The sequence below is a fragment of the Petromyzon marinus genome, unplaced genomic scaffold (assembly GCF_048934315.1).
Source record: "Petromyzon marinus isolate PM22_M1 ecotype Great Lakes invasive population unplaced genomic scaffold, UKy_Petmar_22M1.pri1.0 PM_Scaffold_225, whole genome shotgun sequence".
Classification (NCBI taxonomy): domain Eukaryota; kingdom Metazoa; phylum Chordata; class Hyperoartia; order Petromyzontiformes; family Petromyzontidae; genus Petromyzon; species Petromyzon marinus.
The window spans coordinates 22636-47033 of NW_027423197.1; the positions used below are offsets into that span (position 1 = coordinate 22636).

Sequence of the window (24398 nt, forward strand, 5' to 3'; positions counted from 1 at the left end):
CTTCTGTATACCAATCGAGGGAGTTAACATCTTGTCACCGTGGCCCCCCTCGGGTAAATCTCAGTTTCTCGCATTACGAGGAGGCACGACGATTTCACGGCCTCGACGGTATTTTTTTCATATAAATACATTTTGTGGTGAAATTAGTTCAGAATCAGAATCTTTATTTATCCTGGAGAAATCCGATGAGCTCTCAAGCTCTTTTTCAAAGGTGTCCCAAAGGGGCCAGTCAAAAAGTTACAACAATGCAAAAACACGAATAGGAGTGCAAAGTAGAGGAAAGGTAAGCAAAGAACCAAGAATGAATATATAACATAGATAAAGTATACAAGTTCATATTTCAAAAGTATATAAATTTCCAAGCTCGGTTTAAACAACAGCAAGGAAAGTGCCAGACGTTGCACATTAAAAAGTAACTTTACATTGTAAGAAGAAAAAGACCACGCGCCTTGACAAAGGAATTAGCATATAATTTAGCATTGAAATGGCTCATTGAAATAGCTAAGATAAAGTATACACATCCGCAGAGGTACCCCTTGACAAAGGAATTAGCGCTGGAGTGGAAGAAGCCACGCTTAGATCACGACCTTTAAGCTGTGTGAGAAGAAAAAGGACAAGTGCCTTGACAAAGGAATTACCATATAATTTAGCATTGAAATGGCTCATTGAAATAGCTAAGTTAAAGTATACACATCCGCAGAGGTACCCTTTGACAAAGGGATTAGCATCGAATTTAGCATTGAAATAGCTGAGTGATTAGCTTGTAACTGCTCGCAGAAATAGCTATATTAAATTTAGAGCATATACGTTCACCGAGGCACCTAGTACTCATCAAACAGGAGAATTTAGCGAAACACAACCACGCTCAGACATCGGACCTGTGTGCGAGCAAACAAGGTGTTCTGACAAAGAAATTAGCATAAAAAGTTAGCATTTGATTGGCGGATTTTAGGAAAGAGGTGGTGTACGTGCCGGTGGACTCGCAGTTTGGCGCGGGGGGGGGGAGGGGGGAGTTTACCTATTGATGGTGTGAAAAGGGGGATTTTATAAGAGCTGCGAAAGTTTGGGGTACCACTACTTGAAAACTATACTGTACCATTGAAATTAGTTTAATGTTTAGTTCGATTTAGAACATCTTTCCAATGGTTGCTTAATTTGAAACCATCCTCTCGGTTGAAATTGTGTCTGTGTTTGTAGATCTGAATTGCTTCATGAACAAATCTCTGATAAAAGCCCGTGGGTTTGCAAAGAACCTTGGTATCAGAGAAAATGATATCGTGATCCCCCACAGCATTGTAACAGTGATCAGCCACGGCAGAAGAATTCTTTTGCCGTGTTTCAAATATGATTTGTGCTCGCGAATTCGGTCAGAGACATGTCGCTTTGTCTCACCGATGTAGCAATCACCGCAGGTACAACTCAATTTGTAAACCCCGGGGTACTGTAAATCAGGAATGACATCCTTCACAGATGGGATCAGATCACGAATTTTGTGTACTGTATTGAACCGGACCTGGATCTTGTGTTTGTTTAGAATTTTGGAAATATTTTTAGTAACACCTGCTATATATGGAAGTGTGATGGCTTTCACCGGAGTATCAAGTGGTTGTTTCTGTATGGAGGGAGAGACAGCTTGGCGGATGGTACGGTCAGAGTAACCATTCCTTTTGAGGGCCAGGTGTATATGTTTTAATTCACTGGTCAGGTGGTGTTGGTCCGAAATGCAATGAGCCCTATGGTATAAAGTTTTGATGAGAGAATTCTTTTGGGCTGGGTGGTGGTGGGAATCAGGTTTCAAGTAGGAATCTGTGTGGGTGGGTTTCCTGTAGACAGAATGCCCCAATGAGCCATCAGGTCTCCTCTCAAACAGAACATCTAAGAATGGTAGCTTGCCATCTTTCTCCAGTTCCATGGTGAATTTGATGGCGGGATGTCTGGAACTGATGTGGTGTAGGAAAAGGTTCAGAGCTGGGAGGCCATGTGGCCAAATGACGAAAGTGTCATCCACATATCTCTTTCACAGGGAAGGTCTGAGGGTGGAAGTCTGGATAGCGTCTGATTCAAATTTCTCCATGAAAATATATTGAAATAATTGAAAATTTGGTCCAACATGGACTAGACCCCGACACACCTGCACTGGTTAGGCACTGCCTCAACAATACCTACTTTATTTGGAAGGGCTCCTTCTACAAACAAAATGAGGGTACCCCCATGGGATCCCCCTTATCACCAGTGATAGCCAATATTTTCATGGAGAAATTTGAATCAGACGCTATCCAGACTTCCACCCTCAGACCTTCCCTGTGGAAGAGATATGTGGATGACACTTTCGTCATTTGGCCACATGGCCTCCCAGCTCTGAACCTTTTCCTACACCACATCAATTCCAGACATCCCGCCATCAAATTCACCATGGAAGTGAAGAAAGATGGCAAGCTACCATTCTTAGATGTTCTGTTTGAGAGTAGACCTGATGGCTCATTGGGGCATTCTGTCTACAGGAAACCCACCCACACAGATTCCTACTTGAAACCTGATTCCCACCACCACCCAGCCCAAAATAATTATCTCATCAAAACTTTATACCATAGGGCTCATTGCATTTTGGACCAACACCACCTGACCAGTGAATTAAAACATGTACACCTGGCCCTCAAAAGGAATGGTTACTCTGACCGTACCATCCGCCAAGCTGTCTCTCCCTCCATACAGAAACAACCACTTGATACTCCGGTCAAAACCATCACACTTCCATATATAGCAGGCGTTACTAAAAATATTTCCAAAATTCTAAACAAACACAAGATCCAGGTCCGGTTAAATACAGTACACAAAATTCGTGATCTGATCCCATCCGTGAAGGATGTCATTCCTGATTTACAGTACCCCGGGTTTACAAATTGAGTTGTACCTGCGGTGATTGCTACATCGGTGAGACAAAGCGACATGTCTCTGACCAAATTCGCGAGCACAAATCAGATTTGAAACACGGCAAAACGAATTCTTCTGCCGTGGCTGATCAATGTTACAACGCTGTGGGGGATCACGATATAATTTTCTCCGATACCAAGGTTCTTTGCAAACCCACGGGCTTTTATCAGAGATTTGTTCATGAAGAAATTCAGATCTACAAACGCAGACACAATTTCAACCGAGAGGATGGTTTCAAATTAAGCATCCATTGGAAAGATGTTCTAAATCGAACTAAACATTAAACTAATTTCAATGGTACAGTATATTTTTCAAGTAGTGGTACCCCAAACTTTCGCAGCTCTTATAAATTCCCCCTTTTCACACCGTCAATAGGTAAACTCCCCCCCCCCTTCCCCCCCCCCCCCCGCGCAAAACTGCGAGTCCACCGGCACGTACACCACCTCTTTCCTAAAATCCGACAATCAAATGCTAATTTTTATGCTAATTTCTTTGTCAGAACACCTTGTTTGCTCGCACACAGGTCCGATGTCTGAGCGTGGTTGTGTTTCGCTAAATTCTCTTGTTTGATGAGTACTAGGTGCCTCGGTGAACGTATATGCTCTAACTTTAACGTAGCTATTTCTGTGACCAGTTACAAGCTAATCACTCAGCCATTTCAATGCTAAATTCGATGCTAATTCCTTTGTCAAGGCACTTGGCCTTTTCCTTCTCACACAGCTTAAAGATCGCGATCTAAGCGTGGCTTCTTCCACTCCAACGCTAATTCCTTTGTCAAGGGGTACCTCTGCGGATGTGTATACTTTAACTTAGCTATTTCAATGAGCCATTTCAATGCTAAATTATATGCTAATTCCTTTGTCAAGGCGCGTGGTCTTTTTCTTCTCACACAGCTTAAAGGTCGTGATCTAAGCGTGGCTTCTTCCACTCCAGCGCTGTCCTCCAGACAGTCTCGTCCCTTCACCTGATGAAGGCCGCTTGTGTTGTGGCCGAAACGTCGTGATTTTTTGTTATTTTATTTTCACCTACGTGACTTTACCCAATAGAACCAAAGAGTATGGATCCTAGCAGTCACGAAAGCTTTAAATCTAGAATTTACATTGTAACTTTTAAGTCTATAGTTATAGATTGAACAAAGATAATGACTTTTTACTGGAATGGGGAATGCAGCAGCAGTTACACCCGAGGCAGCAATGAGAGGCGCACCGGCAATCTCGTCAATCCGCTGCTGGATCCAATGCTCGCTTAGTGACGAGCAAGAGAGCGCAACGCTAACGTCAGTGGTGAGTACTTGAACGGCCGGTCCCTGAGGCACCGACCCCTTTACCGAACCGTGGCAAAGTAAAGAACACAGTAACACTCATGGAGAGAGGGCTTTATCCGGAATGGCATCTACAAAGAGGCTACGAATTCTCCGATCGATGTTCACAGGTGTGCGTTGTACCGCGTGTGGGGAGCGGTGGCACATCGGTTATCGAGCCGATGCTCTGAATGGATGGCATTGCTGATAGAATGTCACTTTGCTGACTTCTCTGTATCTTGTTTTATTCATCCATATAGTCTCAATTTAACTCTGCATCTCTGTAAATGAACAACATTATTAATATTTATCAATATATATAGGCATACATATGGCCATAAATTAACATGGACTAAAACTCATATTCATTTGAAAATAGTGTATTTTGCGCTAAGATCCTGGCGACCCGAGTTCGATTATGTGAACCGGTCCTGGGCCTCTTCTAGGTCGACTCAGCCTCAAATGAGTACCTGGTGCGATGTGTAAACATCGCCACTCGGGAGAGACAAAGGCGGCCGGGGGTGGTGCTGGCCACCCAACCCCACGTGCCGTGCTGGCCTTCATAGGCGGTGCTCCGTAACAGCACTTGCCCCAACGGTCTGTTAAGCCTACGCGGGGGATCTTTTATTTGTTGTACCGCATGAATGTTGCGCCCCACGTGCCTGGAGCGAGCGAGCTTCCTGAGGAACTGGGCAGGCGAAACGTCGCGCATTGGCACGATGCGCCACGCGTTTTCCAACCCGAGAGCTCATCAGATAGTCGTGCAGCTACCAAACACACCGATTGCATGCAAGGCTAGGTGTTCCCTCGACTTAAACATCTTACAATCCAGTCTCACATCGCCTTGATGCAAGAAGACATCTAAAGTGGGCCCTGGTCATTCATAAAACCCGTATTGGCAAATCTGTGTTGCACTTAGCTAATTCATTAACCCAAGAAACATAAGACGTGCATCAAATTTCCATTTAACTCTTCCTCAAACAAAAATATGAATAGGTGACCAAGCCTTTGACGTTGCAGACTATAACTGTTGTACATTTAACTAATTTTGCATAGTACGGAGCCAAACGTTATAATCGGAGTTGCTGGACACAAAAGAAATTGCAGATGTGATTTGTATCCTTGATCCTTGCCCCTCATGCATCGATAGTTCAATGTTCATGTGCAGTGTGTTGTTGTTTTGGTGAAGTCTGGGACTATTCTTCTTTGGTTCTTTCGGTAAAGTCACGTAGAATGAGAATAAAATAATACATTTATAAAATACAATAACACAATAATATTCTCACGACGTTTCGGCCACAACACATCGGCCTTCTGATGAGAATATTATTGCGTCATTTTATTTTATCAATTTATTATTTTATTCTCATTCTACGTGACTTTACCGAAAGAACCAAAGAAGATGAATCATTGCAGTCATGAAAGCTTTAAATCGAAATCTGGGACTATTGTTTTTTGTTTTGCTGCCTTGCCCCAAGAATGCATTCAGTGTTGCAAATTTGGACTTCATAATTTGTTTGGTTATGTATTTATGTTTTGTGACTTTCTTACCTTTTCTCTATTTTGCACGATTTTCCTTAAGACCAAAACAGGTGAATTTATACACAATGCTTGCTGCCGCCTGATGATGCTAGTTCTGAGCGTTGCTCCTCCAACCTCTGCTGTTGTTAGAGGGTGACGGCCTCCAACTGCCCAATAGACTCACAGTGCACCTACCCTGGCACTGCCCAGTAGCGTCCTTCACGAGCCTGCTCCTCTGCCTCCTCTACAGAGGCCGACCTATGCTGTGTAGCAAACAAAGACAAAGATCCCCGCTGAAGCCTTAACAGCACCATTCCCAGCCGCCTTTGTCTCCTCAGTGGCGAAGCTTACTACAAACCGCACTAGGTACTCATTTAAGGCTAAGTCGACCAAGGGGAGGCCCGGGACCGGTTCAGATAACCATCGCAGGTGTTGACCGTGAACGGGAATCGAACCTGGATTGCCGGGTTTGTATCACAGCACGTTAACCATAGCACTACCGCAACCTGAAATGTGTAGCACCGTAGGCTGTAATGTATGAATTGTTTATCCTGACGCAAACATGAGGATATAATCTGTTAGCGGAGATTAGAGTATGTAGTCTTCCATATTCAACGCGCCCCTGTGTTACAACTTGCCCAATAATCTAACGGAGATAGACCCCACATCGAAGTTCTGTGTGGAAGCCACTGTCCCCGCAATATCCCCATGCACCCGCGCAATGCAATAATCCACGAGCTTACATTCCAACGTTCAAAGTCCACTCTATTTGTCCTCCACGGGGATTTCTAGATTTTCTCAACTCATCCCCCATTTCAAGACGAGAGTCTGTGTAATATCGGCAGTTCACCAACACTGATTCAAGGGAGCCCGATGCTGCTGACGAGGCACCATACGTCGTAAGCGGTCAAGACGTTTTGGAGTCTTCATTTATTAAGGAGCATAAACCATGGCTTAAAGCTTTCGTGACTGCAGGAATCCATACTTTTTGGTTATTTCGGTAAAAGTTACGTAGGTATGGCCCGCTGGTTCTTCAGTTCCATTGCTGGATTATTTTTTTCTGTCTGAGAATGACCGATTGTGTTGCAATCGAAACGTCGTGATATATAATTTTTATTTTTTTATTTTTATACCTACGTTCCTTTTCGAAAGAACCAAAGAGTATCTTTTGGTAAAGTCACGCAGAACAAAATTATAAAACAAAAAACTATGACGTTTCGATCGCAACATAAGCAATCGTCATCAGGAGGAAAAAGGAGGGGGAAAGCTGCTGAGGCAGACTTTTTATAGGTTTGAAATGGGTGTAGCCCAAGGGTCACAAACAAAGTGGGCGGGGCTAGTGATGTTAAATGAGAAATTTGCATGTTAATGTAAGATGGGAGGGCGACTTCCACGCCGAGGGCACAGAGGTGGCTATTGTAATGTGAGAGATTAGCATGTTAATGTAAGATTGCAAAGCCGCCGCGATGTCGAGGACGTGAGCGATGGTGGCTGTGTTAGTGTGAGACATTTAACCTATTAATGTAAAATCAGAAAGTCGAAAATAACAACTAACATCGGAAGGTAGGATGGAAACATCACAGCCAGTTATGACTTGAACTGGTTAATAACGTCCTTCAAATGATTGCTCAGTTTGTACCCATATTCTCGGTTGAAATTGTGTCTGTCTATATATCTGGATGGCTTCATGAACGAATCTTTGGTGATAGCCGGTGGGTTTGCAAAGTACTTTCGTTTTGGATAAATCAATTTCGTGTGAGCTCATCGCATTTAAACAGTGATCAGCCACAGCCGAGGTATTGGTCCTACCATGTTTCAGATCTGCCTTATGTTCCCGAACACGGTCCAAGACATGTCGCTTAGTTTCCCCAATGTAACTACTGCCACAGACACAGCTTAGTTTGTAGACGCCGGGGTATTGCATGTCAGAGATCACATCCTTCGCAGATTATGAATGATTTTGGAAATATTTTTGGTGACCCCTGCTATGTATGGCAAGGTGACGGTATTGATTGGGTCCTCAGATGGTTCTTTCTCAGCGGTTGGGGTGATAGCTTTAAGCATTGTGTAGTCTGAATATCCATTCATCTTGAGAGCTTGGTGTACGTGTTCCAGTTCACTGGCTAGGAGATGATGGTCGGAAATACATCGAGCTCTATGGTGTAGAGTTTTGATGAGGGAATTCTTCTGGGATGGATGGTGGTGGGAGTCAGGTTTTAGGTAGGCATCCATATGGGTGGCTTTCCTGTAGACAGTCTCCCATTGAGCCATCTGGTCTCTTTTCGATTAAAACATCCAAGAATGGTAACTTGCCATCCTTTTCCACCTCCATGGTGAATTTGATGGCTGGGTGTATGGAATTGGTTGAGGAACTGGTTCAGAGCTGGTCGGTCACATGGCCAGATGACGAACATGTCATCTGCGTACCTCTTCCACAAGGACGGACATACAGTGCATGCCTGTATGGCATCTGTCACAAATTTTTCCGTGAAAACATCAGCTACAACAAAGTTCGAGGTTGACACGATTGTTATCATTCAGAGTAACAGTCCAATTTCCGACAGCCTAAAATCGGTTCTAGCCAAAGGGTTGAATTTTGCAGTCACCCCTAAACACATCCCAGTTGATGATATAATTGCCCAGGTCTAAGGAGACCTTAAGGGTTTGGGACATATTACTGCAGACGTGGCAAGATCGGAAATCGCTGCAATCCTTAAAAACGCTAAGTCACCTACTAGCAACATCGGTAAGGATGAGCACTTTGAGCTTTCTCAATTCAAAAAGATAGAGCACATCGTCATTCTCTCAGCTGACAAGGGCAATCCCACAGACATCATGGACAAAACCACATACAAGAACAAAATTCAGGACCTACTTAATGATGGTAGCTATACAAAAATCAATGGAGATCCCACCAACTGCCTCGTTAAAAAAAAATAATATCATCACTGATTCGACATCTTTAATCGAACCAACCAAGCGGTTTTCCTTAAAACCCTCTGCTGCTAGATCACCCAGATTGTGAACGATTCGTTCATGAAGCCATCCAGGTAAAGTGGTACCTCGGTATACGTCGTTAATTCGTTCCAGAAGGTAATTTAGACACTAATTACTAAAATGCATACAGAAGCAACGTGACCGCGTTGCTGCCAGCTGCGCTGGTCACGTGGCATGCCTCAACCACGCACGCGCGCGCGCGCCTCGACCCGGGGCTTCACCCTCCATGGGGGCAGCCCCCCACGCCCCCCGCCCCTCTCCCCAACGCCGCCCCCGCCCCTCTCCACCCGCTCCTCTCCCCCACGCCCCCCGCTCCTATCTGCCACGCCCCCTGCCCATCTCCCCCATGCCCCCCGCTCCTCTCCCCCACGTCCCCCGCCTCTCTCCCCTCTCCCCCACGCCATCCCGCCCCTCTCGCTTTGTTTCAGTCATGAACGGGGCATACGCGGGTACTGTACGCGGTGACTCATCCCGACCCATACAAGTTCTAGCAAGCGCGTCGTATCCCAAGCAAGACGTCGTATCCCAAGACATTTTTTCTCGTAAAACACGATATATACCAATTTCGACGTATTCCAAAGCGGTCGTATACCGAGGTACCACTGTATATAGACACAGACACAATTTCAACCGAGAAAATGGGTACAGACTGACTAATCATTGGAAGGACGTTATTAACCAGTTTATGTCATAACTGGCCGTGATGTTTCCATCCTACCTTCCGATGTTAGTTGTTATTTTCGACTCTCTGATTTTACTTTAACAGGTTAAATGTCTCACACTAACACAGACACCGTCGCTCGCGTCCTCGTCGTGGCGGCGGCTCTGCGATCTTACATTGACATGCTAATCTCTCACATTACAATAGCCACCTCTGCACCCTTGGCGTGGAAGTCGCCCTCCGATCTTACAATAACATGCAAATTTCTCACTTTAACATCACTAGCCCCGCCCACTTCTTTATGACCCTTGGGCTACATCAGCAGGAAACGACCACAGTCAGCATGCAATGCTGTAGTAATAGCAGGATACCACCACAGTCAGCATGCAATGCTGTAGTCATAGCAGGATACCACCACAGTTAGCATCGCAATGCTGTAGTCATATCAGGATACCACCACAGTCAGGATGCAATGCTGTAATCATAGCAGGATACCACCACAGTCAGTATGCAATGCTGTAGTCATAGCAGGATATCACCATAGTCAGCATGCACTGCTATAGTCATAGCAGGATACAACCACAGTCAGAATGCAATGCTGAAGTCATAGCAGGATACCACTGCAGTCAGTATGCAATGCTGTAGTCATAGCAGGATACCACCACAGTCAGCATGCAATGCTGTAGTCATAGCAGGATACCACCACAGTCAGCATGCAATGCTGTAGTCATAGCAGGATACCACCACAGTCAGCATGCAATGCTCTAGTCATAGCAGGATACAACCACAGTCAGCATGCAATGCTTTAGTCATAGCAGGATACCACCGCAGTCAGTATGAAATGCTGAAGTCATAGCAGGATACCACTGCAGTCAGTATGCAATGCTGTAGTCATAGCAGGATACCACCACAGTCAGCATGCAATGCTGTAGTCATAGCAGGATACCACCACAGTCAGTATGCAATGCTGTAGTCATAGCAGGATACCACCACAGTCAGCATGCAATGCTGTAGTCATAGCAGGATACAACCACAGTCAGCATGCAATGCTGTAGTCATAGCAGGATACCACCGCAGTCAGTATGCAATGCTGATGTCATAGCAGGATACCACTGCAGTCAGTATGCAATGCTGTAGTCATAGCAGGATACCACCACAGTCAGCATGCAATGCTGTAGTCATAGCAGGATACCACCACAGTCAGCATGAAATGCTGTAGTCATAGCAAGATACCACCACAGTGAGCATGCACTGCTATAGTCATAGCAGGATACAACCACAGTCAGCATGCAATGCTCTAGTTATAGCAGGATACCACCGCAGTCAGTATGCAATGCTGTAGTCATAGCAGGATACCACCGCAGTCAGTATGCAATGCTCTAGTCATAGCAGGATACCACCGCAGTCAGTATGCAATGCTGTAGTCATAGCAGGATACCACCGCAGTCAGTATGCAATGCTCTAGTCATAGCAGGATACCACCACCATCAGTATGCAATGCTGTAGTCATAGCAGGATACCACTGCAGTCAGTATGCAATGCTGTAGTCATAGCAGGATACCACCACAGTGAGCATGCACTGCTATAGTCATAGCAGGATACCACCACAGTCAGCATGCAATGCTGTAGTCATAGCAGGATACCACCACAGTCAGCATGTAATGCTGTAGTCATAGCAGGATACCACCACAGTCAGCATACAATGCTGTAGTCATAGCAGGATACCACCACAGTCAGCATGTAATGCTTGAGTCATAGCAGGAAACGACCACAGTCAGCATGCAATGCTGTAGTAATAGCAGGATACCACCACAGTCAGCATGCAATGCTGTAGTCATAGCAGGATACCACCACAGTTAGCATCGCAATGCTGTAGTCATAGCAGGATACCACTACAGTCAGGATGCAATGCTGTAATCATAGCAGGATACCACCACAGTCAGTATGCAATGCTGTAGTCATAGCAGGATATCACCATAGTCAGCATGCACTGCTATAGTCATAGCAGGATACAACCACAGTCAGAATGCAATGCTGAAGTCATAGCAGGATACCACCGCAGTCAGTATGCAATGCTGTAGTCATAGCAGGATACCACCACAGTCAGCATACAATGCTATAGTCATAGCAGGATACCACCACTCAACATGCAATGCTGTAGTCATAGCAGGATACCACCACAGTCAGCATGCAATGCTGTAGTCATAGCAGGATACCACCACAGTTAGTATGCAATGCTGTAGTCATAGCAGGATACCACCTGTCAGCATGCAATGCTGTAGTGATAGCAGGTATTACCACAGTCAGTATGCACTGCTCTAGGGAAAGCAGGTCCCACCAAAAGTAGGTATGCACCATATTATTGGTTCTTTCAGTAAAGTCACGTAGAAGGGAAATAATAAAATAATAAACATCAAACATAATATAATAAAATTCTCACGTTTAGGCCACAACGCAAGCAGCCGTCCTCAGGTGAAGAAACAGAGCTGTCGGAAAGACAGCGTCCTAACGAACACTGCTAAGCTTGGCAGCGTATTTTAAATTGGGTGGGAGGAGGAGAGCGTCTTGATGAAGAAGTTTACATAACAGAGGAATTTAGCATGTTTATGACAAATGCAGATATGGGATTATTCACTCCTTGTGGAATGTGTAGGCAGGTGGGGGGTCTCAAAGTCATATTATGTTAGTGTATCATGTAGGATTGGCAATAATAAAGGGAGATACAATTTTAATAAGAAAGAACTGCAACAGCCCAAACCACCGCGTATCAAGCTAGTGCATTATGTGGAAAATAAAAAAGGGAGTTTCTAAAGAACTATACATACCCTACTACCATGCAATAAACCGATGTGAAAAAAATAAATATAAACTACATCAATATAATCAATGTACTCAATATACTCTCCAATAATCTGAGCTGTTAACATTAAGTAACTGGGTATACACTACACTATATAATGACTACCGTGTAGTAAACTGATAAAAAACTAAAATATAAACTACATCAATATAATCAATATACTCAATATACTCTCCAATAAGCTGAGGTTACATATCAGCGGAGGAATTTAGTATATTGACGCTAAGCAACTGCAACTACCCTACTACTAACAAAAAGTCATTATACATTACAATTTTACGTCACAAAAAATATATGCCTCCAACTAAACTTTTTTCTACATCACACGACTATACCCATCATATTTAGTCAGTATAGTCGTGTGATGTAGAAAATGGCATGTCATGTTCAAGTGATGAGCTCAATTCATGTCACTTTCAAGTGATGAGTACACTGCATGTCCCGTCCAAGTGATGAGCTCACTGCATATCACATTCAAGTGGCGAGCTCACTGCATGTCTTATTCACGTAACGAGCACACTGCATATCATTAAAGTGGCGAGCTCACTGCATGTCACATTCAAGTGGCGAGCTCACTGCATGTCACATTCAAGTGATGAGCGCACTGCATGTCACTTTCAAGTGGTGAGCTCATTGCATGTCACTTTCAAGTGATGAGCTCACTGCATGTCACATTCAAGTGTTGAGCTCACTGCATGTCACATTCAAGTGATGAGCTCACTGCATGTCCCATTCATTCATGTGATGAGCTCCCTGCATGTCACATTCAAGTGATGAGCGCACTGCATGACGTTCAAGTGGTCAGTGCACTACATGTCACATTCAAGTGTTGAGCTCACTGCAAGTCACATTCAAGTGGTGAGCTCACTGCATGTCACATTCAAGTGGCGAACTCACTGCATGTCACATTCAAATGATGAGCGCACTGCATGTCACATTCAAGTGGTCAGTGCACTACATGTTACATTCAAGTGTTGAGCTCACTGCGTGTCACATTCAAGTGATGAGCTCACTGCATGTCCCATTCATTCATGTGATGAGCTCCCTGCATGTCACATTCAAGTGATGAGCTCACTGCATGTCACACTCAAGTGATGAGCGCACTGCATCTCACATTCAAGTGATAAGCTCACTGCTCGTCACATTCAAGTGATGAGCTCCTCCCCTGCACGTAGCGTGGCAACCCATGGCACCTGTTGAGTCTGGGTTCCTGCGAGGAGGTGGGAGGTGGAGGAGGTTGAGGTGGAACTGGTGGTGGAGGAGGTGGACCCCTGACAAGGCCATTTTACCCCACCCTACCTGGCCATTATAACCCCACTCTCACTGGCCATTATAACCCCACCCTACCTGGCCATTATGAACCCACCCTACCAGCCTATTATAAACCCCAGTGACATGACAAATATGGACCCAGAACCCACACATCACTGACAACTATCACGATTGGTAATACCCCTAGACAACAAAGCCGAGTCTAATTAGCGTAATTGCATAAATTGACATAATTACCTAATTTTGTAAAATTACACCTTTTGCATTTTTCATTTCATTTTTATTATTTTTCAAGACAATATATACAACAATCCTGACCCTGATGCCTGTTGTATATTTGGAGTTCGCATGTTTCTCTCACTCTCCCCTTCGTTGTGATTTTTTGCCCGGCTCCTGTTTGTCACTCCACATTTATAGTTGCTGATATAAATTGACACGTAAAATGCCACTTAATTGGGCAATCATATGTGGCCAGGTTACGTCTGAAAAAGAGATATATCTTATGGGCCTTACCTGGTAAAATAAACAAATAAGCAGGTGGCTAGGTGAGTGATTGAATGAGAGAGTGGCTGAGTGATTGAGTGGTTGAGGGAGTGAGTGGCTGAGTTAGTGAGTGGCTGAGTGAGAGGCTGAATGAGTGAGTGGTTGAGTGAGTGGGTAGCAGAGTGACTAAGCAGCTGAGTGAGTGGCTGGGTGAGTGAGTTGTTGATTGAAAGCTTGAGTACGTGAGTGGTTGAGTGAGTGGCTGAGTGGGTGGCTGAGTGAGTGAGACACGGGAAGCAAGAGGGAGACAGGGGGAGATAGAAGAGTGAGACACGGGGAGAGAAAGGAGACACGGGGAGAGAGAGGAGGGAGACAGGAGGAGGTTGGAGAGGGAAAAGCGGGGAGAGAGAAGAGACACGGAGAAAGATAGGAGGGAAACGCGGGGAGGGAGAGGAGAGAGACACGGCGACATAGAGGAAGGAGACACGGGGAGAGAGAGGAGGAAGACCCTGGGAAAAAAAGAAAGGAGGAGACACGCGGAGGAGGTGAGAGGTAGGAGGAGAGTGCGTGGAGGTGAGAGGGGAGAGATAGGAGGAGAGTGCGTAGAGGAGGCGAGGGCTCCTATAATGATGACTTCAAGGCATGCTGGGAGACAAGTTCATGTGACCCACATAGCACAGGGAGCCATCGCTGTTGGAACTGCATGGGCAGGGAACGTGGCCTCCAACCCACCACCTGCACCAGCCTCACCACCACAAACCAACAACCACAACTAGAACTACAAATTCAACCACAAATGTAACCACAAATGTAACCACAGCCACAACCATACCCAACAACCATAACCACTATAACCACAACTATAACCAAAACCAACTACAATTATAACCACACCCACAACAATAACCACAATTATAGCCATATCTATAACCACAACTCTAAGCACTAAAACCAGACACAACTAAAACCACAACCATGATATAACCACTACAACTATAACCGCATTTCCGGTTATCACAGGTGGCAACATATGGTGCGAAAGAAGTTCAACACACATACAACAACAAAAGACAAAGATTTATTCTATAGCCTATAACAGACTGTTGGGGCAAGTTCTGTTAGCGAGTACCTATGGAGACCCGCAGTGTGGAACACAAGCAGGTGGGTGGCCAGCACTACACCCGACCGTCTTTGTCTCCCGAGTGGCGATGTTTATTACACACCACAACAGGTACTCATTTCAGGCAGAGTCGACGTAGGGGAAGCCCTGGACTGGTTCAAATGATCGTCACTGGTGTTGGCCGTGAGCGGGAATCGAACTTTCTCGGGTCCGTGGCGTGGCGTTCAACCGCTACTCTACTGCTCCCTACACATACAACAACCATGAAAGCCAACATAACCACCTTCACCACAACTATAACCACAAAAACATAACATAACCATCACAACTTGTACCACAATCACAATTATAACCACAACCCCAAGTATAACAACAACAATAACATAACCACAACTGTAACTATAACCATGAAAACCCCAACCTCCACGTACACAACTATAGCCACAAAAAATATACCCCCCACAACCGCAATTATTACCACAACCAAAAGCACCATAACAACCAACATAACCACCTACACCACAACTAAAACCTGAACCACCACTACAACCAGCGATACAACCACAACTATAACCACTGCCACCACATTCAAAACCACCACAACCAACATCACCTCAACCACCACAACCATAACAAGCAACATAACCACAACAACCACATTGATGCTGATACTCTAACACCACCTACACAACCACTTTATCAAGGCTCTATGTATCCGTGTGTCCATGTGTCTCCGTGTCTCCACATGTCCCTGTGGGTGGGTGAATAGATGGGTTAGTGGGTGAGTTGGTGAGTGGGCAAGTGAGTGGGTGGGTGTGTGGGCGATGGAATCGAACCTGCACCTCTGCAGTGCAAGTCCAGTGAGCTAACGACCCGCATGTGGTGGGGTAAAGTGTGGGTACGCCCACCTTGCTCCAAAACGTGGAGATCAGCGTGGAAGAGTAGACCAAATACCCTAATTAGCGGCGTCTAGTGGAGGCCTCCTCCGCCAGCACGCGATTCGCCTCCTTCACAATAAACCCTTCCTTGCAAAGATAAAAAAGTATATTTGACTGATCCCATCAGCCTCTCATCAGCAGCAATGGCTCAACTCGAGCGCCACTCTGGACCGCTTTCAACCTTCAGTGCCTCAGCAGCAGAGCCGGGCTCTGCTTGAACCGATGCCGTGAGCCCAGCAGCTGTTTAGAAGCCTACGGCTGTGGGCCGCCTTTGTCTCTCCTCCACCACTGCTGAGGTGTCCACACCATGCGAGGTTCTCACCTTCAGGCTGAGTCGACCCAGAGGAGGCCCAGGCAGCGAACCGCTTCAGAAATTGGCGCCACGTTCACCGGCGGAAGCGGAAGTAGAGAGAGCAGCAGAAGCATCGCGTGTGTGGGAGCAGCTGAGGTGTGGATCAGAACTGTGTATTAGTGGTGGTGTGGTAGTAGTGGTGGTGGTGTTCGTGGTGGTGGGGTTGTTAGTGGTAGTGGGGTTGTTATTGGTGGTGGGGTTGTTATTGGTGGTGGCGTTGTTATTGGTGGTGGCGTTGTTAGTGGTGAGGTTGTTGTTAGGAGTGCTCTGTTAAGGCTAAATACGCGGGAGCTTTGTCTTTGGCGGTGTGAGTGGGGGAGGGGCGTAGAGGGGGGGGGAAGGTGCTGGGGGGGAGGGGCTCACAGGATATTGCGTCACTGAGGGCGTGATCACCGAGCCCCGCCCCCACTTGCTTCTGTCGATCTTTTTTCTCACATGTGGCGGTAGAGAAGCACCGAGACGACAGAAGCAGCGACTCTCTGGAGGAAGTGAGGAACTGTAGGTGAGTGGTGATGTGAGTGGTGAGGACGTGTGTGTCTGTGTAGTGTACTGGCAGGAGGAGTGGTGGCGTTAGTGGTGTTACTGATAGTGATGGTGGTGTGTTGTGAGTGAGTCGTGACGATGTGAGTTCATGTCAGAATCAGAATATTTATACTGGAGTCAGATGAGCTATACAGCTCTTTCTCACAGATGTCCAGTGTTGTGGGTGAGTGGTAAAGATGTAACCTCGCGTTGATGTGAGTTTCTTATTAATGATGTGGGTCCGTGTTAATGATGTGGGTTTGTGATTTAAAGCTTTCGTGACTGCAGTAATTCATATTCTTAGTTCTTTCGGTAAAGTCACGTTGAAGGGAAACAATAAAATAATAAAATATATATAAAACAATAAAATTCTCACGACGTTTCGACCATAACACAAACGGTCGTCATCAGGTGTGTCTGTTTGCATAAATGTATTTATTTTTAAACGGTGTATTTATTTATTTATAAAAAACGTTAGCACCACGCGCAGCGATTTAGCAGTTTATTTAAAAGTACGAGTCCATCTATGTTCTGAAAAGAGGAGGGGGGAGACGAAACAATCATTGTATGCCGTCTGAAAGCCACTGTAAGCGTGAACAATCAATTAAAACCTGAAATGGTTTATCAAATCTTTCCAATGATTGCTAAGCCAGAATCCATCTTCTCGGTTGAAATTGTCTCTGTGCTTGTATATGTGGATAGCCTCATGAACGAATTTCTCATGGTAGCCAGATGGCTTACAAAGAACCTCTGTCTTGGAAAAGTCAATGTCATGTGAGCCTACTGAATTATAACAATAATCTGCCACGGCCGAGGTGTTGGTCCTACCGTGTTTAAGGTCTCCTTTGTGTTCACGAATGCGGTCCGAGACATGGCGTTTGGTTTCTCCAATGTAACTACTACCACAGAGGCAACTTAGTTTGTAGATATCAGGGTATTGTATGCCCGGAATCATATCTTTTACAGACGGAACCAGATCACGGATTTTATGTAATGTGTTGAAACGGACCTGGATCTTGTGTTTATTCAAGATTTTGGAGATCTTTTTTGTGATCCCCGCAATGTAGGGTAAAGTGATGGTTTTGAAAGGCTCCTCAAGAGGGTACTTCTTCATGGTTTGAGTGATAGCTTTGCAGATTGTATAGTCGGAGTAACCATTAGCCTTAAGAGCTTGGTGTACGTGCTTGAGTTCACTGCCTATGTGTTCCTGGTCGGATATGCATTGGGCTCTATGATACAGAGTCTTGATGAGAGAATTCTTCTGTGATGGATGGTGATGGGAATCCGGTTTCAGATAAGCATTCGTATGGGTAGCTTTCCTGTAGACAGAGTGGCTCATTGAACCATCAGCTCTCTTTTTAATTAGGACATCCAAAAAAGGTAGCTTGCCATCTTTTTCGACTTCCATGGTAAATCTGATGGCTGGGTGTATGGAATTGATGTGGTCGAAGAATTGGTCTAGAGCAGGCCGGCCATGTGGTCAGATGACAAAAGTGTCATCCGCGTACCTCTTCCATAATGTTGGGCGCAGTGGCAGTCTGGATGGCGTCAGTCTCAAATTTCTCCATGAAAATGTTAGCTATAACCGGAGATAGGGGGGAGCCCATTGGGGTGCCCTCAGTTTGTTTGTAGAAAGTTCCATTCCAAGTGAAGGGCTATCCACATATACAAGCACAGGGACAATTTCAACCGAGAAGATGGATTCTGGCTTAGCATTGGAAAGATTTGATAAACCATTTCAGGTCTTAATTGATTGTTCACGCTTAAAGTGGCTTTCAGACAGCATACATTAAAATTTGTCGTCTCCCCCCTCCTCTTTTCAGAACATAGATGGACTAGTTCTTCTAAATAAACTGCCAAATCGCTGCACGTGGCGCTAACGTTTTTTTTTATAAATAAATAAATACACCATTTGAAAATAAATAAATTCATGCAAACCGACACACCTGATGACGACCGTTTGTGTTATGGTCGAAACGTCGTGAAAATTGTTATTGTTTTATATATATTTTATTATTTCATTGTTTCCCTTCAACGTGACTTTACCGAAAGAACTAAGAAGATGTGGGTTTGTGTTGATGATGTTGGTTCACGGTGAGGATGAGTCTGTGATGTGACGTGACTCGTGTTGTGACGTGGGAAGCAGTGCCGACGTGCACCCTCTACCCTGTGTGATCCTCGCCTTCGTCTCCCGCTCTCCACACAGAGACCCGGACCGTGCGAGAGACGCCGCGAATTATGTGCACTCTGCACTGTTCGGACCGTGTACCAGTCGGAGCGCGGGCGGTGTTGTTGCAGTGAATGCCACGCTGCCCTCCAAGTTCGACTCCCGCTCACGGCCACCAACACTGCTGACGATTACCTCAACCACTCCTGGGCCTCCCCTTGTAGCCATAACGAGCAGCACCTACGAAGACCGGCACGGCACACGACACCAGTGTTGGTGGCCGTGAGCAGGAATCGAACCCCGGGTCGCTAGGTTCATAGCACAGCGCGCTAATCACTACACTACCGCACACACACACAGACACACACAAACACACAGATACACACACAGATACACAGACATACACACAAACACTCAGACACACACACAGACATACAGACACACACAGATGAGACACAACACACATCCGCCCTCGGGCCGTGACGTCACACCCGCTTCCACCCAGTGTGCCGCTAGAGCCACGCTGCAAGCTGCCTGCTGAGGAGCGCCTCTCTGCACGAAGCCTCCTGGAGCCTCTCTCGTAGCAGTCACCATGGAGGCTCACGGGCTGCGCAGTACTTCACGCACCCTCGTGACGCTGCTCGTGGCGAGCTCCGCGTTCCTCGCGTCTGTGCCCACGGAGGAGAAGAATTTCTCCCCTAACTGGCTGGTTAAGCTGAGGGGAGCCTGGGAGGTCCAACTGCCACAGGCCGGACAGCCTCTACCTCTCACCAAAGCGACCGTGGCCGTCCACATCAGCAACCGCCTCACAGGTCACGAAGCCGAGAGGGTGCCTCGAGTCGCTTCCTCTCCCAGCCATGGCATGGAGGTTCCCCAAGGAGGAGGAGAAGACGACGACCCAGCTCCTTCAGGGTGGACGACCTTCATGGAGATGCTGCACAGCGGGCCGGTGGCCATCGCCTACGAGGTGGCGAGCGCGGGGATCACCCTCCTCAGCCTCGGAGTGGCGGCTGAAGAATGCAGTGGTGAGTGCCGACTTCACGCTCACACAGGCCATCAGCGTGGCACCGTGACATACACCACATGCAGAGACACCACACGCAGAGATGCATCACGCGTACAGATCACTCGTGCAGATATAAGAATCTCACTCGCATACACCACACACACAAGTATATATCACATCCACGCACACATCCTAGACAAAGTCGCATATGTCATTTGGAACAAGCAAACACCTTGCTCAATTAAGTATACTTAAAAATTATCCACTGCAACTTTAAGGGTGTTTTTTGTTACTGGCAGCGTGGCATTTGGGACATGTGCTGGACTCAGCTGTCCTTGTGCGGCGTTGGTGAGTTGCGCTGGTGCGGACAGAACAATGTCCCCTAGCCAGTAGAGTCAGAACAATAATATTTTTTAATGGTTGAGGAATCCGATGAGCTATAAAGCTCTTTTTCACAGATGTCCGGTAGGGGCTGGTAAGAACGTTACAACAACAAATACTACAAAAACATGTAATAGTGCAAAGTACAAGAAAGGTTAACAAATCACCCAAACACAAACAAATAAAACTAAACCAGCCCCATCATACTCTTTGGTTCTTTCGGTAAAGTCACGTAGGTATAAAATAAAGTAAATCACGATGTTTCGGGTGCAACACAAGCGTCCATCATCGGGTGGGGAAAGCATGGTCTGCTGCTGAGGCAGACTGATTTATTTGATTTTATACCTACGTGACTTTGCCGAAAGAACCAAAGAGTATGGATTCCTGCAGTCACGAAAGCTTCAAATCAAGAACACCCCCATCATACCAGTCAAAGCCCACTGAGGTACTAACTTATTTTTCAGATGGAACCTGGTCACAAATGAAAGCTCAACCTCGTTGTAAACCGCGCACGCACGTGAGTGCAAACCGCTACTGTAGGCGATTGCGCAGGTACGCGAGCGCTGGGCACCACCAAAAATAGTCGTGTAGGCACGCGCGTGCTGAACAATACTGTAAACGATCGTACAGGTACGGACACCAAGCACGCTCTACTCCTTTATTCGCCGCAAACAGCCGCGTGTGCGCGCGAACACAAAACACTCTCCACCCTCCTCTTCACCCTCCAAAGGAGCACACGAAACAGTTTATTCCCCTACCAGTTATTTTATTTACCGCAAGCAACCCGTTAAGCTACGCGTAATTGTGTGGGTCAGTGGATGTCAGCCTATTCCCCTTGAGATCCTAGACTGTATTTCCTCTGCCTATCGCTCTGCTTTCTACCCTCGATCAAATAGCCCAAACTTACCTCTCTCTCTTACTCACGTGTACTTCCACTCTGCTGCGCTGGAAGCTGTAGAAAAGCGATCAGTAGAGGGTTGAGCCTGGCTGCGCTGAAGTGCATCACGCGGACGTCTCGAACGGCTAACTCCCCTCCTGCGTGGACCGCGATGATCTTGAAGAACTGCCTTGCTACCTGAATCCCCCTCCCTTTATCCCACCTACAACAAAGGAATTTCGCCGTTTCGCTCCCTTGGCCTCCCGTCCAATCAGGGGCTCGGATTTTCCCACCCTTCGATACCCGGATCCCAACTCGGGTGATGTCGCCGCAGTGATCTCTCCGACATCCGCTCTCTGTTCTCCCGCTACCAGTCCACTGACCCGTGCTTGTGTGTGTGTGGTTCCACTCGCGGTGGCTCGATGGCCCTTGCCGTGACCATGCAACTTTAATATTAGGTCCCGGCGCCGCAGTGCATGTCAGCTACAGGGGGAAGATCGCCCAATTTCCCGGCCGCAGGAAACCATGAAGATCGATCCCATTAGGGACTTCTGGAAAAAAAACCTATCGGCCGGGTGACCTCCCCTCCTGGCTCTACGTGGGGCGTGTGTGCGTTCGTGCGGGGGGAGGGGGGGTGGCGAGGGTGCACCGCGTTGGCGTCGGCATCCCCCGGTGGCAGCTTCACGGCGGTGGGCACGGCCTCGGCAGAGCGGCTCTGCTGCGGCGGCCTCACGACTGTGCAGTGGGCAAAACGCGGACGTCTGAGAAGGCACCAGCCCCGGGAGAGTGGCGGGAAATCCGAGGCATCGGTGACGGCGTCGCGGCGGTGGGCACGGCTCCGCTGGAGCGGCTCCGCTGCGGCGGCACCACAGATGACGGTTCCCCAAGATGGAGAATACCCGTCTCCCTCAAGGTGGACGACCTTGATAAAGATGCTGCACAGTGGGCCGGTGGCCATCACTTACGACGTGGAGAGCGCGGGGATCACCATTACCAGCCTAAGAGTCTGGCTGAAGAATCCACTAATAAGAGAGAGAGTATGCTGGCGTCACTGTAACATAGAACATCAGCAGGACACCACAACAGAGACACCACACCCAGAGAGGCATCATGGATATAGATCACTCAGGCAAATGTCATAATCTCACATGCATAGATGACACAAATCAGAATCAGAATATTTATACTGGAAGAATCCGATGAGCTATTAAGCTATTTTTCACAGATGTACAGGAGAGGCAGGTTAGAACGTTACAACAACAAACAATAAAAAATCACACTCACATCCTCGACAAAGTCGCACACATTTATTACAAGCACACATTGTTCATGTTGGTGGATTACAAATAGTTGTCCGATATTTGCCACTGAAAGGCAGGTACAACACTCGTGCTCAATCAATGGTGGTGGTGTGGCAGATGGCAAGTGAAAAAAACATATTTGAGTGGAGTGACCAACAGGGGAAGAAGGAGACTGCAATCTCTTGCCTCTCATAATGATTTTGTTTCCGGTTTTAAACAGAAGTCATCGCAGCGCAGACGAGTTTACCGAAGCCGCTACATGAGAGGAAATTGGCTCGGAGCAAGTGCCACCCCATGAAAATCAAGAGGACCCATAGATCCCTAAAGACTCAACTGGATGGCTGCTCCATGATGAATAGCTCACCAACACTTACCAGCGCACCCACCAACAGCACCACTTCTACCAACACCACCACTCCTACCAACACCACCATTCCTACCAACACCACCATGACAAACCCCACCCCGAAAAACACCGCTATCTCGACTAACACCATCACACTTTTAAATACCAACACCTCTACCAATACTATCCTGACTAACACCACCACCCCTTCCACCCCTACAAACCCTACCAACAGCATTTTCTCCACCTTCACTACCACCCGGACCAACACCATCATCCCAGCTGAGTGTGAGTGGTGTCACCTCATGATAATGGCCCGCATCAATGCCCGCCGCACTAAAATAAGCTCAATTACCCCTACCAGCTCAATCACCAACTCCACCGCTCCTACCAACTCCGCCACTTTGACCAATCCCACGTTTACCAACATTACCTCCTCTACCCTCACTACCACCCCTACCCACATCACCCCAGCTGAGCATGTGTCCAGCCTCATGATCATGAGGGAAAAGAGATCACTCTTCATGGCTGGATGAATGCCTGCTCCACCACTCCTACCAACTCCACCACCTCTACCAACCACACACCTACTAACACTACCTCCTCTACTAACCCAACCCTGACCACCATCACTTCCTCTACCCTCACCACCACTCCTTCCCACATCATCACCCCAGCTGAGCGTGAGTCCCGCCTCGTGATCATGAGGGCAAAGAGACCACTCTTCATGGCCCGGATCAATGCCTGCTCCACCACTCCTACCAACTCCACCACCTTTAGAATCCGCACACCTACCAACACCACCACCCCTCCCAACACCGCTACCCTTACCAAACGCAACTACTCCGACGAACACCACCACTCCTACCAAAACCAACCCTACCAACGCCAACCCTACCAACACCAACCATACCAACACCATTATTCCTACCAACACCACTCCCCCTACCAACACCAACCCTACCAACACCAATCCTACCAACACAATGACTCCTACCAACACGACCACCCCAACCGACACCATCACTCTTTCCAACAACAGCCCTATCAACGCTACCTATCCTACAATTGCCAACTCTATAAACACCTTTACCTCTACCAACACCACCACCACCCCAAATAAGAAATAATACAAAATAAATAACATTCCAACATCGCTGCACCCTTTCCATGTTCCCTCCTTTGTTTACGCGTCATCCATTAAAATAAGTTATTGTTATTTTTTAAGAATAATAGTTACTAAGAATATTGTTTTGTATTAAGTGAAGTCATAATATTGTTCGAAAAGCTGGTTAATGTAGATCCTTTGTCAGTCATTTCTAGATGATTGCCTCGCCTTGCCTACATTCACCTTGGTGACTCA

General features: G+C 46.7%; 1 protein-coding gene across 3 annotated transcripts; it reads left to right on the forward strand.

The window, feature by feature from the left end:
• Nucleotides 1-16461: 16461 nt before the first annotated feature.
• LOC142922936 (uncharacterized) lies at nucleotides 16462-23572 on the forward strand. 3 transcript variants are annotated; one of them, XM_076063876.1, is made up of 4 exons: nucleotides 16462-16531; nucleotides 16883-16937; nucleotides 19164-20149; nucleotides 22910-23572. In XM_076063876.1, the coding sequence occupies exons 3-4, from the start codon at nucleotides 19717-19719 to the stop codon at nucleotides 23569-23571; spliced, it is 1095 nt and encodes a 364-aa protein (XP_075919991.1). In that variant the 5' UTR covers nucleotides 16462-16531; nucleotides 16883-16937; nucleotides 19164-19716; the 3' UTR covers nucleotide 23572. The 3 variants fall into 3 exon arrangements, with proteins under 3 accessions (XP_075919991.1, XP_075919992.1, XP_075919990.1); XM_076063877.1 differs by having other exon boundaries at nucleotides 16463-16531; nucleotides 16888-16937; XM_076063875.1 differs by lacking the exon at nucleotides 16462-16531 and having other exon boundaries at nucleotides 16760-16937.
• The last annotated feature ends 826 nt before the right edge of the window (nucleotides 23573-24398 follow it).

What these genes read in the sequence shown, in the direction of transcription:
- LOC142922936 (XM_076063876.1), top strand. Translation starts at nt 19,717, where the DNA reads ATGGAGGCTCACGGGCTGCGCAGTACTTCACGCACCCTCGTGACGCTG. An exon ending in GGCGGCTGAAGAATGCAGTG is followed by an intron (nt 20,150 to 22,909) that starts GTGAGTGCCGAC and finishes GGTTTTAAACAG; the next exon opens with AAGTCATCGCAGCGCAGACG.